The 12,116-nt window shown below is 27.5% G+C and overlaps 4 protein-coding genes across 4 annotated transcripts in view; 1 reads left to right on the top strand and 3 right to left on the bottom strand.

Moving 5' to 3' along the window:
* Positions 1-1,411: 1,411 nt before the first annotated feature.
* On the bottom strand, positions 1,412-3,683 carry Phum_PHUM308690 (Neutral and basic amino acid transport protein rBAT, putative; the record flags this gene model as incomplete). Its single annotated transcript, XM_002427253.1, has 6 exons — positions 1,412-1,675; positions 1,743-1,927; positions 1,999-2,244; positions 2,313-2,502; positions 2,591-2,757; positions 2,843-3,683. The coding sequence occupies 6 exons, from the start codon at positions 3,681-3,683 to the stop codon at positions 1,412-1,414; spliced, it is 1,893 nt and encodes a 630-aa protein (XP_002427298.1).
* A 477-nt stretch (positions 3,684-4,160) lies between these two features.
* Phum_PHUM308680 (oxidoreductase, putative) lies at positions 4,161-5,096 on the top strand (the record flags this gene model as incomplete). The annotated part of the gene is made up of 2 exons (XM_002427252.1): positions 4,161-4,285; positions 4,322-5,096. 2 exons carry the CDS (start codon positions 4,161-4,163, stop codon positions 5,094-5,096), a joined length of 900 nt encoding a protein of 299 aa, XP_002427297.1.
* Positions 5,097-5,952: 856 nt separating this feature from the next.
* Positions 5,953-7,835, bottom strand: Phum_PHUM308670 (uncharacterized protein; the record flags this gene model as incomplete). Its single annotated transcript, XM_002427251.1, has 4 exons — positions 5,953-6,215; positions 6,309-6,525; positions 6,645-6,836; positions 6,921-7,835. The coding sequence occupies 4 exons, from the start codon at positions 7,833-7,835 to the stop codon at positions 5,953-5,955; spliced, it is 1,587 nt and encodes a 528-aa protein (XP_002427296.1).
* A 1,753-nt stretch (positions 7,836-9,588) lies between these two features.
* Phum_PHUM308560 (heat shock protein 70 HSP70 interacting protein, putative) overlaps positions 9,589-12,116 on the bottom strand; it is a gene marked incomplete at both ends in the record, with an annotated part of 5,232 nt that continues 2,704 nt past the window's right edge. Inside the window, 7 exons of the mRNA XM_002427250.1 lie at positions 9,589-9,674; positions 9,748-9,940; positions 10,069-10,299; positions 10,382-10,937; positions 11,073-11,200; positions 11,285-11,584; positions 11,914-12,045. Of these exons, the coding sequence (XP_002427295.1) occupies positions 9,589-9,674; positions 9,748-9,940; positions 10,069-10,299; positions 10,382-10,937; positions 11,073-11,200; positions 11,285-11,584; positions 11,914-12,045 (1,626 nt within the window). The remainder of the gene's footprint in view (positions 9,675-9,747; positions 9,941-10,068; positions 10,300-10,381; positions 10,938-11,072; positions 11,201-11,284; positions 11,585-11,913; positions 12,046-12,116) is intronic.

Below are 12,116 nucleotides of genomic sequence, written 5' to 3'. Positions count from 1 at the left end.
GGACGAATCCTTTCCTCCCTCGTACCTTGGGGGACGGTCGCGACCTCCCACGCCGCTCGTGCCTTCTCCGCAGAGACGAAGTGAGCTTCCGGAGGCGGTGAGAAGTTCCGAGGTTGCCGACGAAACATCCCCCGCAGTCCGTCCGCGTTTCGCCCCTGCCACCGTCCGATTGGCTCTTGCAGTCCGAAGAGCGAGAATCCGACCGGTGGGGATTCCGACGTCGTCGTCCCGATCTTCATCTTTGTTCGCATCTTCTTTCTGCCATTGGAATGAATCGCACGCACCGTCTTTAAGCATGGGAACCACCCCCGAGAATGACGAGTTTCCGGACGACGAGTCGATCCCCCGCGAAAGGAAGTTCGGTTCATCCCACGCTCGAATCCCCGTTTTCCCGGAGCAGGATGATGAAACCCTGAAAGAAAAGTGCCGAGTCCCACACTCTTTTCTCCCGGAAAGTTGGTAAGGTACAGGTCTGACTCTTCGTCTGCGATCGGGGAAAACGGGTCTCAACCGCCGCGCATCGGGAACAAGTCCCTAAATACCCTGTTGGCCGGCGGAAACGCTGGTCAGGCGTCCCGTCGACCGTTTATTAAAAATGCGCAACAAGTAGGATCCGAATTACACGATCAGAGTCATCCGCTGCGCCCGGCCTCCAAGTAGCTGGATTACAGGAGCACGCCACTAACTCCCGGCCCCCTCCCCTCATCCTTTTATTTTAATAAATAAATTAAATTTTTGGTAATACCAAATACAGCTTTGATTAATAAATCAGAAAATAAATTTAAAAATAAGATTACAGTTAATAAAATAATTTTTACCCGATAAATTATTTATTTGAGATTATATTTTACTACACGAAATAAACATGTTTTTCCATACAATATTTTAAATGTACAAATAAAGCAAAGCTAAATTTAAAAAAAAAAGATTTTATTAATAATAATAATTAATAAAAGAAATTTTCAAACGGGTAAAATTATCATTCACATTTAAATACTGATAAGTTACATTTAAATACATTCACAATAATACTTGACTTTTTAAAACGTTTAAAAAAAATGATTTTTACAAGGTCATAAGCGAATTGAAAACAGAAAATTTTTTTTTTTTTAATAATTAATAGACTATGAATGACATTAGAAAATTTTTTAATTGAAGGTTATTTAAGCCTGACTGTGGTACATAGTTTAAGAAAATTTTATGAATCAATAATCATCTGTTAAAATAAAAGAGATTCTTAATCAGATTTTGTATTTAAATAATAAATTTTGACGACATTGTAACCTATTTTATAAATACTGACTGTTTCTTTACATCACTTTTCAATTATTATTATTATTATTATTATAGACAACCACATTTTAAATAAATTAAAAACCAATTACGTCATAAGCTAAATAATAAATTTTAATTATTCTTCTGTTTTCGGAGCGAATTTAAATGCGATGGAAGTTTTCGACGATAAAAATACTTCGTGGCTTTTCATTTTATCTTGTTCGGTTGCATTTTGTAAACCGCTGTTCACACTTTTGGCAAAAATCATCAAATCCCCGGGGATGAAATCCATTTGTGATAAATCAACGGTTATGTCATTTGGTGATGGATTAAAAGCAACCATGAACCCGGGATTACCCAGCTTGATACGAGTCAGGACAAGGACGCTATCATTCACGACCTAAAACCAAATCATTCCAATTGTAATTACGTCTTTTCTTTTTGTAATTAAAAATAAAAAAACTTACAGTTAAATTTGTAGCTCCATATAATACTGATTGTGACTCTCTGACATTAACCAAAGCCTTAAATACTTTATAATGACTCTCGTTTGCTAATTTTTGACCAGCAACTCCAAATTCTCCTTCTCCCCAACTGAAAGGTGTCCTCTCTGATAAACCTAACTCTTCTCCAAAATATACAATTGGAGTAGCTAAAAATAAATGGAAACAATTTAAAATTTCTAAAGTTCAAAAGTAAATAATTTTTATAAAGTTAAATTACCAGGTAAAAGAAGTATGATCATATTTAGTCCATCTATTACTTTTTCACCGAGCAAATCGGAAACTCTTTTCATGTAACGATCTCCCAACTGCACAGCCGACCATTGTTTTTCAGCGAATGTAGAAAGTTGAGAATGTAAATCATTTGCTGTGAAATCTTTTTTTAAATTTTTTAAAAGTTTTTCACTTCTACTAATGTCAACATAAACAGTTGTAGAATTACTGTCTGTCGGTATGGGAACATCACCTGAAAATTTAAATTAAAAAAATTAATTTTTTTTAGTCAATTATTTGATTGAATCATTTTTTACTTACCAGTAATAATCAATACTCCATCATCTGTTTTCATTTTGATTTTTTTTCTCCACTCTGCCAATATATTGCCAACTTCTGGGATGTTATGAGTTTTAAAATGAGAATAAAATTCATACTGGGTATGAACGACTCCAGGTTTTCCATTTGGGATTTCGTTTTGCAACTTTTTATCTTCTAAAAGGTACTGAACCTAAAAAAAGAAAAAAACAAATTAAAAAAAGTGTTAGCATGTGTTTTTTGATAAGAATAAAATACAGGAAATTTAAAAAGATGCAAACCTTATCTAAGTTGAAACCTTTTACACCTTTTTCCAACCAAAAGGTAAAGATTTTATCCAATTCTTTTATAACGTCAGGATTGTGATAATTCAAATCAGGTTGATCGATATCAAATTGATGAAGGTAAAACTCTTGTCTCTCTTCTACCCATTCCCAAGCAGATCCACCTAAATTTAGTTTAACAAAAAATTTTTTAGTTTTGTGAAAAATTTAATTATGTTTCCTACATTACAAAATAATTTTTGAATTTACCATTTACGCTTAACCAGTTGTTGGGAGGAATTTTCGAACCGTTTGAAGTAATTCCGGATGCAGGTGCCCAAATATAATAATCATCATAAGGAGCTTTTTTAGCAATAGAATTATTGAACCAAATGTGTTTGTTGCTTGAATGATTCGGTATAAAAGTGAGTACAATACTGATTTTCTTATCTTCTGCTTCTTTAATTAATTCTTCAAAATCATTAAATGTACCCATGTTTTCATTTAATGATGTAAAGTCCAAAACGCTTTCATCTTTTTCTTCAGAGTGAAATATCGGTGATAAAATTAAACCAGATATTTTCAAATCAGACAAATAATCTAATTTGGATTTCAGTGATTGTAAAATATTTTGTGGTTTTTCATCAGCCACAAATTTTTCTGCATCAAGTTCATAAAGTGGGCCTTTCTCGTACCATTTCGGAGGTTTTGGAAGTTCGCAAGGAGGAGCCAGTACAATGATAGCAACAGCACCGATAAACATTGCTATCCAGACAATCCAAAAAAATACAAAAAGCAGTAATCGCATTTTAATCCAAAAAGGATCGTTGGCATATTTAAGTAGTTCTTCTTTCGATAATCCAGAAAATGATGCCATCGCAGCTTCTCCAATACATTTTTCCCTGGTATTGGAAGAATCATTAACAAATAATTTTACCTGAATATCAGAATCACCATCACCATTACTTGGAGACTTTAATGAAATTTTAAAAGCAGAATTAGCGCCATTTTGGGGACTATCAGCTTCTGTTAATGATAAATTGTTTTCCAGATCATCGGTGTTTAATTGTAGTTCTTTATTTCTCGAAGAATGTTTTGAATCCTCACTCATGATAATTATTTAAAATTTAAATATAACTAAGACTGCGACCAAAGAAAGACGTTTACAGTTCACTGACTTACTGTTAACTGAGACTTGACGGCTAAAACGAAAATACTGATAGCAAAAAGAATTTTTTTTTTTGTTTTTGCTAAAGTTAATGATTAGTGTTTACAATTTAAACTACTTTCCAATGGACGTTTTCAGCCCGGTTTTAGTTTTTTAATTAAAAAAATTTTTTTTTTTAGTTACATTATTTTATTTTTTAAATGTATTTTTAATATGCTGCCGGGCATTGGAGTATTTGGAACTGGAAGTGTTGTTAAAATTATTGTGCCAATATTAAAAAGTAAAGGATTTAAAGTTGAAGCTTTATGGGGAAGGTCCTTAGCAGAGGCTTCTCAAACAGCTCAAGAGCTGGGAGTGCCCTTTTACACTACAAAAATTGATGACGTTTTACTCCGAAAAGATGTTGATTTAATTTTTATTATGTGTTCACCTAACCTTCACGCACAGATTTCCGTGAAGGCATTAGGTATAGGCAAGCATGTACTCTGTGATAAACCAGCTGGGTTGTGTCAAAATGAGGCTTTAAAAATGGTTCACGCTGCACAGTATTATCCTTCTCTTATTTCTATTGTTAATCACAGTCTCAGGTTTCTACCTACTTTTATTCGAATGAAAGAAGAAATATCAAAAGGCACCATAGGAGACTTGACTCTTATCGATGTTCAAGTTAGAATGGGAAGTTTAATTCATGAACAGTATGATTGGTTGTGTGATGCTTCAATGGGAGGAGGAACTTTAGCTCTTGTCGGTAGTCATGTAATAGACTTAATAAAACATTTGACTAATAAAAAAGCTCAAAAAGTTCATGCTATAATTAAGACTTTCATTCAAACAACTCAGCAAATTAATGGAATTAGACATATATCATCTCCAGATTTTTGTACATTTCAAATGGAATTAGAGGGGGGTTGCACTGTAACTGCAAATTTAAACAATCATTTGAATGGATCATTTTCTCAAGAAATATTAGTATGTGGAACTAAAGGTCATTTGTTAGCCAAAGGTTGTGACTTGATCAGATTTTGTGAAAAAGATGAAATTTTATATTCAGACACGGAAGTTTTTAATTTTCCTACTGATTCTTCACTTCCCATTCCATACCTCAAAGGCCTTTACAAAATGATTGGAGCGTTAAAAGAAGCTTTTTTACCAGTCGAAGATAAAACAGGTTGGGTTAAAGGTCCTGTTGCAGATGCAGCTTCTTTTGAAGATGGATTGTATGTTCAAGCTGTTATAAATGCTCTTAAAAAATCAAGCATGTCTAAAAAGTGGATTAAGGTTGACATAATTAATGAAGAACCTGATCCGAATCCAATTATCTCGGCAGCCGTTAGATCCAGTATTATTTCTTCCTGACCTATGCATAACAGATTATATTAAATTTAATAAACAATTTTACAAAAAAAAAAGAAGTATTGTATATATGTATTGTATAAAATAAAAAATTATTACAAATTCTTATAGTTTGCAAGATTCTGGTAAAAAAAAAAAAAAATTAAAATTTTTCTGATTTATGTAAAAAAATAAAAATTAATGTTAGCAAGATATAAACTTATTAATCACAAATAAAATTATTAAAACTATATGTAAATATTAATTTAAATATTACTATAAAATAAGCTTTGGTAACTAATTATTAATAAGATTTTACATTCAACAACAACATGGCAAATAATTTTTTTGCTTCAATTATTTTCTCAATAAAAATTATTGTAAATTATTATGTTTAAACAATTTCAATTAACATCTTTTGTATCAGACATCAACACATTAAAAGATATCTTTTAATATATATATTGTAAAACCTACCATTTTTTAAATATTTCTTTCTTTTTTAATTTACATTTTTTGATTATCACAATTATTACAAGTTTTGACTAGACATTCATTTTCAATATCTCAAATGGATATTAAAAGAACAAGAAGAGAAATAAACTTGTTTGTCAACTTTTTAAATACCTTTTTATTTCCTTTTGCCGAATAAAAGAAAATATTCCTAACCCATTTTTATAAATTCAAGCAGATAAATTATTGATTAAATTCAATATACTCTATAAAATTATTAATTATAGTTTGAGACAATAGAATTGAAATATACTGAATTTATTATTGTGTAAATGTTAATTCTACTAGATAATGCATTTTTACAGATTTTTTTAAATTTTAAAAAATGTCATTTTTTTGGATGGTAACAACACACAATAATCAATATTTAATTATATCTATTACTGTACTCAACACACTTTTCATTTATCCAATCGTTAGCTTTTTGATAAATCGTCTTTTCTTTAACAAGAGCATTGGCAGCTTCTCTAAATTTTTCTTCGTTTCTTCTAATGTACATCAAAGCATCCTGTTTTAGTAAATCTAACTTTTCAGGTTGACATTCATCCATTGAAAGTAATTGCGTTACAAATGGATTAAAACGAAAATACACTGACGGTGGTAATAAATCATTAAGGATCATGTGTACAGCTAAGAATTAATAAAAAAAATTTTTTTTTTAATAAATCACACACATCTTCAATGTTCATCTTGGATATTTATGAGTAAAATACAAATGCTTACCCTCTGTATCGGTGGCACTAACTAAAATATTATAAAATTTTTCTTTCCACGATGTTTGTTTGGCGGCAGATTTTTTCGTTTTAACAGATTCAATACTGAGAGGATCTAATCTGCCTGTACCAAATGAAACAACACATTGTATTTCATTATTAGGCCATAATTGTTTCGCTTCATGAACAGCTAATGCTGTAGGATTATTGACCAAAACACCTCCATCCTGAAAAAGAAAAGTTCAACGATATGTAAATTTTAAAATTGTATTAAAATTTTGTTTTTACTAAGTTTTTGTTCTATTGCTAAAAAAGTTATAAAAAAGATACAAAACATTTTCATTACCTGATGTAAAAAATCTCCTAAACTAAATTCTTCAAAATAAGTTGGAGCTGCTGCAGATGCTCTAGTGGCTTCCCATAATTGATGTTTATAACTTCCAAGATATTTCGATTTAACTCTATAAGGTAATTCATAATTTCTAAATATATATGGTACTATTTGGTCATGATTTGTAACAGTAGATATCACACCAATCTATAAATTAAAATTAACAATAAAATTTCAATAAAATAAAATAAGATAAAAATTAATAATAATTTTAAAATTGTCAATTACAACCTTAGGATAAGGATGATTTCTTGATGTTTTAATTAATGGTGTTTCACCGACATGTTCTTTTAATATTTTTTCCCACAAAGCAGTATCATAATAACCATGATTCCAAATTAAACTTCTGGCACCGAAAAAAACATTTTGACTAAAAATTTTATTCCCTAATTCTCTATATAAAGCTGAAATTTCATCTATTGATTTTCCACTAGCACCAACTGTACATGCAATTACTGATCCCGTGCTAACACCACAAATGTAATCGAAAAGTTCATTGATTTTTTTCCCAGTTAATTCTTCAAATTTTGCCAACATTTCCATAACTAATAAACCTCTTATGCCACCTCCATCTATGGCCAATATCCTAATACCCTGACTTGGAAGGGGATTTATATATCCCAAAATTGCTAAAGCTTCATTTATAACTTTTTTTATTTCTAAATTTTTTGTATTATTTTTGATCCTTAAAAGTTTCGATATTGCTCCCATTTTTACCGCTTTACCAATCCCCTCGGGATACTGATAAAAGTGTTCAATTAAAATTTCTAACCTTTCAGTTCTATAATCATCAGATTCAGCCTTTTCTATTGAACTTAAAATACAATTAGTTCTGGCATTAATACTTAAATCAGAGACTGTAGTTTTCCTGTTTTTCCAACTTACTTTTTCCTCCGTCTGAGCATTTTTTTTTTGTACTAACTTTAATTTAAGATCATTTATCGTTTTCGGCATTTCAGAACTAGCAATAGATTTTTGTATATTAGAACTTAAAATTTGTTTTTTATCAGTAAAATCAGCAGTGATGCTTTCAGTCAATTCTGGAATTTTTTTAATAACTCCAACCCATTCTTTATTGAAATTTATTAAAGCTGTACTTTTGTCTGCCACAGATTTTGCCAAATGATCTCTAATGTAATTGATCATTTTCCAATGATTTACGCTCATGTTTGCGATTTATCCGATGTTCAATTGTAATCGTTTTTCCAAATCCACTGAAATAAAAATAAAACATTTTAATTAAAACTTTTATATACAACTTTTAAATATATATATATATAAAATGATAAAAATATAATCAAGCACTGTTTTCAAAATTCAATATTCCATATTATTGCATTGTTTTCAAATAAAATGATATTATCACTTAGCAATGACCTAGTGCCATGGAAACTTAATGGAATATTTATTTTTTCAATCGAAAATGGGTCAATTAAAGAATTCAAATTAAAAAATTTAAAAAAAAAAAAAAAAATATACAATACCTTCATTTGATGTGAATGTTATATGTATACTAAAATTTGGTAATAATTTATTTTCATTAATATTATATATATATATATTAATTTAAAAGAAAATTTTTCATTTTTTTATCATCATAATTAAAAAAAAAAAAACTTCATTTAAATATTTTAAAATTAATAATAATAATAAAAGTAAAAAAAAAAAAAAAATAACAAAAAATTTAACAGAAAAATATTTTATGTAAATGTAATTAAAATTTTAATTGAATTATCCCAAATCATTTTAAATAAACATATAAATATATATATATATATATGTACATATATATTTATAAAAAATTTCATTAAAAAAAAAACTTAATAAATAATAATATTTATTGTAACTAAATAAATAAATATATACATTCGAAATTAATAAAAAAAATTTGTCAAAATTTGTCATTTGACATAAAAAACATATTTTTTTTCTTTTTGTTGCGCATAATGTAATTAAAAATCACTAGCAGAAGATGCTTATACATAATAATAATAATAATAAACAACCACTGACGCTATCATTAAAAGATTTATAAGATGATAAATTTAAATCAGATAAATTTCAAAAACTATTTTTTAAAAAAAATTGTTCTTGATATAAAAAAAAATAACGTACAATAATTATTAAAAAATATATCGAAATTATTAATAAAAATAAATAAATAATTTCGGATACTCACAATAATTTTATATGATTTTTTATTATTTTCACAACATTATCATTATTCACGTAATTATTATTATTAAATTAATTTTTTTTTTTTTTTTTTGTTTAATTAACCCGTAAATATAATAAAAGTTTTTTTTTATTAAAAAAATCAATCGCTTTATTTAAACGTTTTATTTAAAATGCGTTTTAATTTCCACTAACTGTATAAATAAACAATTTGAATTTAATACCGCGTAAAAAAAAAAATTTTATTTATTTATCCATAAGACCTTAATAACACTGACGCAGTAACATCAGACCATATGATGTCATCAATGATCAAAACATGTTTACAAAAATAGCTGTTTGCCAATTACTATGCCAATTTTTTTTTTTTTTTAGATTTATTGTAAAATTCAAGGACAACAACAACAACAACAACAAAAAAGGGTATTAATAATAATTATAACGCAAAAAAACTAAATAAATAAATTTTGAAGAAGAGTCTTCAATTTGAAATTAAAAAAAAATGTTATTCTTTCATTTTAATTTCCTATTTAAAAAAAATTTTATTTACATAAATGAACCTTTACAGACATTGTAAAGTTATAAAAATTTTTTTTTTAAACAATTATAAAAATCATAAACAATCAAATCTTTTCAGTTAATTATTATTATTATAATTAACAAGTTTGATGCTTATCGAATGCCTAAATTAATTTTTATTTAAATGCATAAAATGTCGGAGTGTCTATTTCAATTCGTAAAGTTTTTGAATATTACAAATTTCTTCTTTGGTTTTAATTTCACTTATATCGGATAAACACTTTTTGAGAGCTAAAAAAAAAAAAAAAAAAAATTAATAATCAAACAATGGTAATTAAAAGAAAAATATTATTTAAACACTTACAATCTTTATCTTCTTTTGACATGAATAAAATCATCGAACTGAATCTTTTCACATTGGTTAGATCTAAGAGTATGGAATATACGACATCCAAATTTTTTTCTTTGCAATCGGATGCTAAAAATGTTATTATTTCACTGAATAAATCGCTTTCTAAAGAATTGTTAAATATTTGTGGGAGTTTTCCGGAAATTTTCTAAAATTTGTAAATAATTAAAAAGTGATTAAAATTGTGTAGTAATAATAATTTGTCAAAAAAAAAAAATTGTATTTAAATGCACACCATTAAATACTCGTAAGCCTCTTTTGGTTTTTTCTTATCACCTTCCAACAATTTTGAAATTGAACTGAAGTTTTCGGAATGTCTAATGTGTAATTTTCATTCGTCACAGGAACTTGTATTATTTTCTGACAAGTAACATTTTCCTTTTGAATATTCGAAACTGATTCAGATTTCAAATTTAATGTTTCTGAATTTTTTTGTAAAAAATCATACATTGCTCTACCATATTTTTCTTCGCTGACTTCGACAATATTGATTCTTCTAAGGGGTTTCTATAAAAACGAAAAAAAATTTTTAATTTATATTAAATTCAAATTAAAAAAAAACAACTAATAACACTTTATTAAAAAATACCTTTGATCTTTTATGAGGTGGAATTTGTATAGGATAAATTAAATGACAATTATCTGGTAGTTTACCAAAGATTTCAGATCCTTCTGTGTCAGTTTTCTTGGTAGGCGATGAAGCTTTGTCGCCATCACCTCTATTTTGATGTACTTTAGAAATGTCTAAAGTAGATTCTTTTTTAATTACCTTTTCAGAATTTTTATTAAAATTTTTTTTAGATACATTATCTGAACTTAATACTTTTTCAGATTCTTTGGTTTTTTTTGAAACAGTAATTGTTTTTTCTTTTTCATTTTTAAATATATTTTTGGGATTAAAAGAAGTTTTGTCTTTTTCCGATTGAGCTAATTTCATTTCTTTGTTTAATTTACTATTTATTTTGCTTATTTCTAAACTCATCAAAGAATTTTTCGGTTCAATTTTTAAAACTTCTTCAAAATCAACTTTTGCTTCTTGAAGTTGTCCTAATGCTAATCTAGCATAGCCTCTTCTTTGAAATGCTTTGACATATTTGTTGTCTAGTTGCAGAGCAGTCGTCGCATCAACTTCTGCACATTTGAAACTGAAAATGATGAAAAATTCAAAATTTTATTTTGTTTACCCCAATTTTTTATGTTATATCGGTTTGTCGATATTGTAATTAAAGAAGCCAAATAAAAAAAGTTTATAACTCATTGTTTAATGCAAAATTACATACTTTTTTAATTTTAAAAAACAAAGTGATCTGTTTGCATAATAAATTGCATTTTTCGAATCTAAATTAATAGCTTTAGTGTAACATTGAACTGCATCATCCCATTGCTCCTTTTTAACAAATTGATTTCCCTGAAATTAAACATAATTAATGTTTCAAAAATATTGTGATTTAAACCTTGAAATTTAGAGTGTAAATTCAGCGACATCACTTACCATTTCTTTCTCATAATAAGCTTGGTCTATAAGAGAATTTTTATTATCATCTTCATCTTCGCTATCATTCTCATTTTCATTATCACCATCTTTTTTCTCTGACTTGACAATATCAACATTTTTTTCTTCATTTTTATTATCATTTTCTTCGGAATCTAATTCAGCACAAGCTTTATCCACATCATATTTATCCCAAGCTGAATAATCATAACCTGAAATTTTTTTCGTTTTACTTGAGCTGTTTTTTTCTATGTTTGGTTTATTTCTTTTTATTTTATTTCGAGGAGGAGGAGGATAATTCTGAAAAATTAAGAAAATTTATCAGGTATATGCTACAAGTACATTAAAGAAAAAAAAAAACAGTAATTTAAATTTAGTATAACGGTGCAAAATTATATTTGTTTTGTTTTTAGTGTTTTGAAATTATTCAACTATGTAAAAATGACAAGACAAACACTTTGATAAAAAGAAACAAATAAATAAAAATAAAAGATAATTGTAATCATCAAATGAGACATTTCTGATTAGTGTAACAGATACTTTCAATAAAATTCATAATGATTAATAATTTTAAAAAAAAAATTTAAACATTAATTTGAGAACTTAAAAATATATATATATAAACGTACTGTAGCAACCGGTTTCTCATTATTTAATTCCATTTCTTTTTTTTTCATTTCTTTTTCCCAGTTATTTAAATCTAAAGCAAAATTTTGTAAATCTTGCATGTTATTTTTAACATCCATTTGTATTTTTAAAGACTGATTCATTTTGAAAATTTTTTAAAAAAATGATAAAATTAGTAATAGCAAAGTTTGACTCTTGTTAAATA

Source organism: Pediculus humanus, genomic scaffold, assembly GCF_000006295.1.
Source record: "Pediculus humanus corporis 1103172107708 genomic scaffold, whole genome shotgun sequence".
Taxonomy (NCBI): domain Eukaryota; kingdom Metazoa; phylum Arthropoda; class Insecta; order Psocodea; family Pediculidae; genus Pediculus; species Pediculus humanus.
This window is presented reverse-complemented; position numbering and strand designations above follow the sequence as displayed.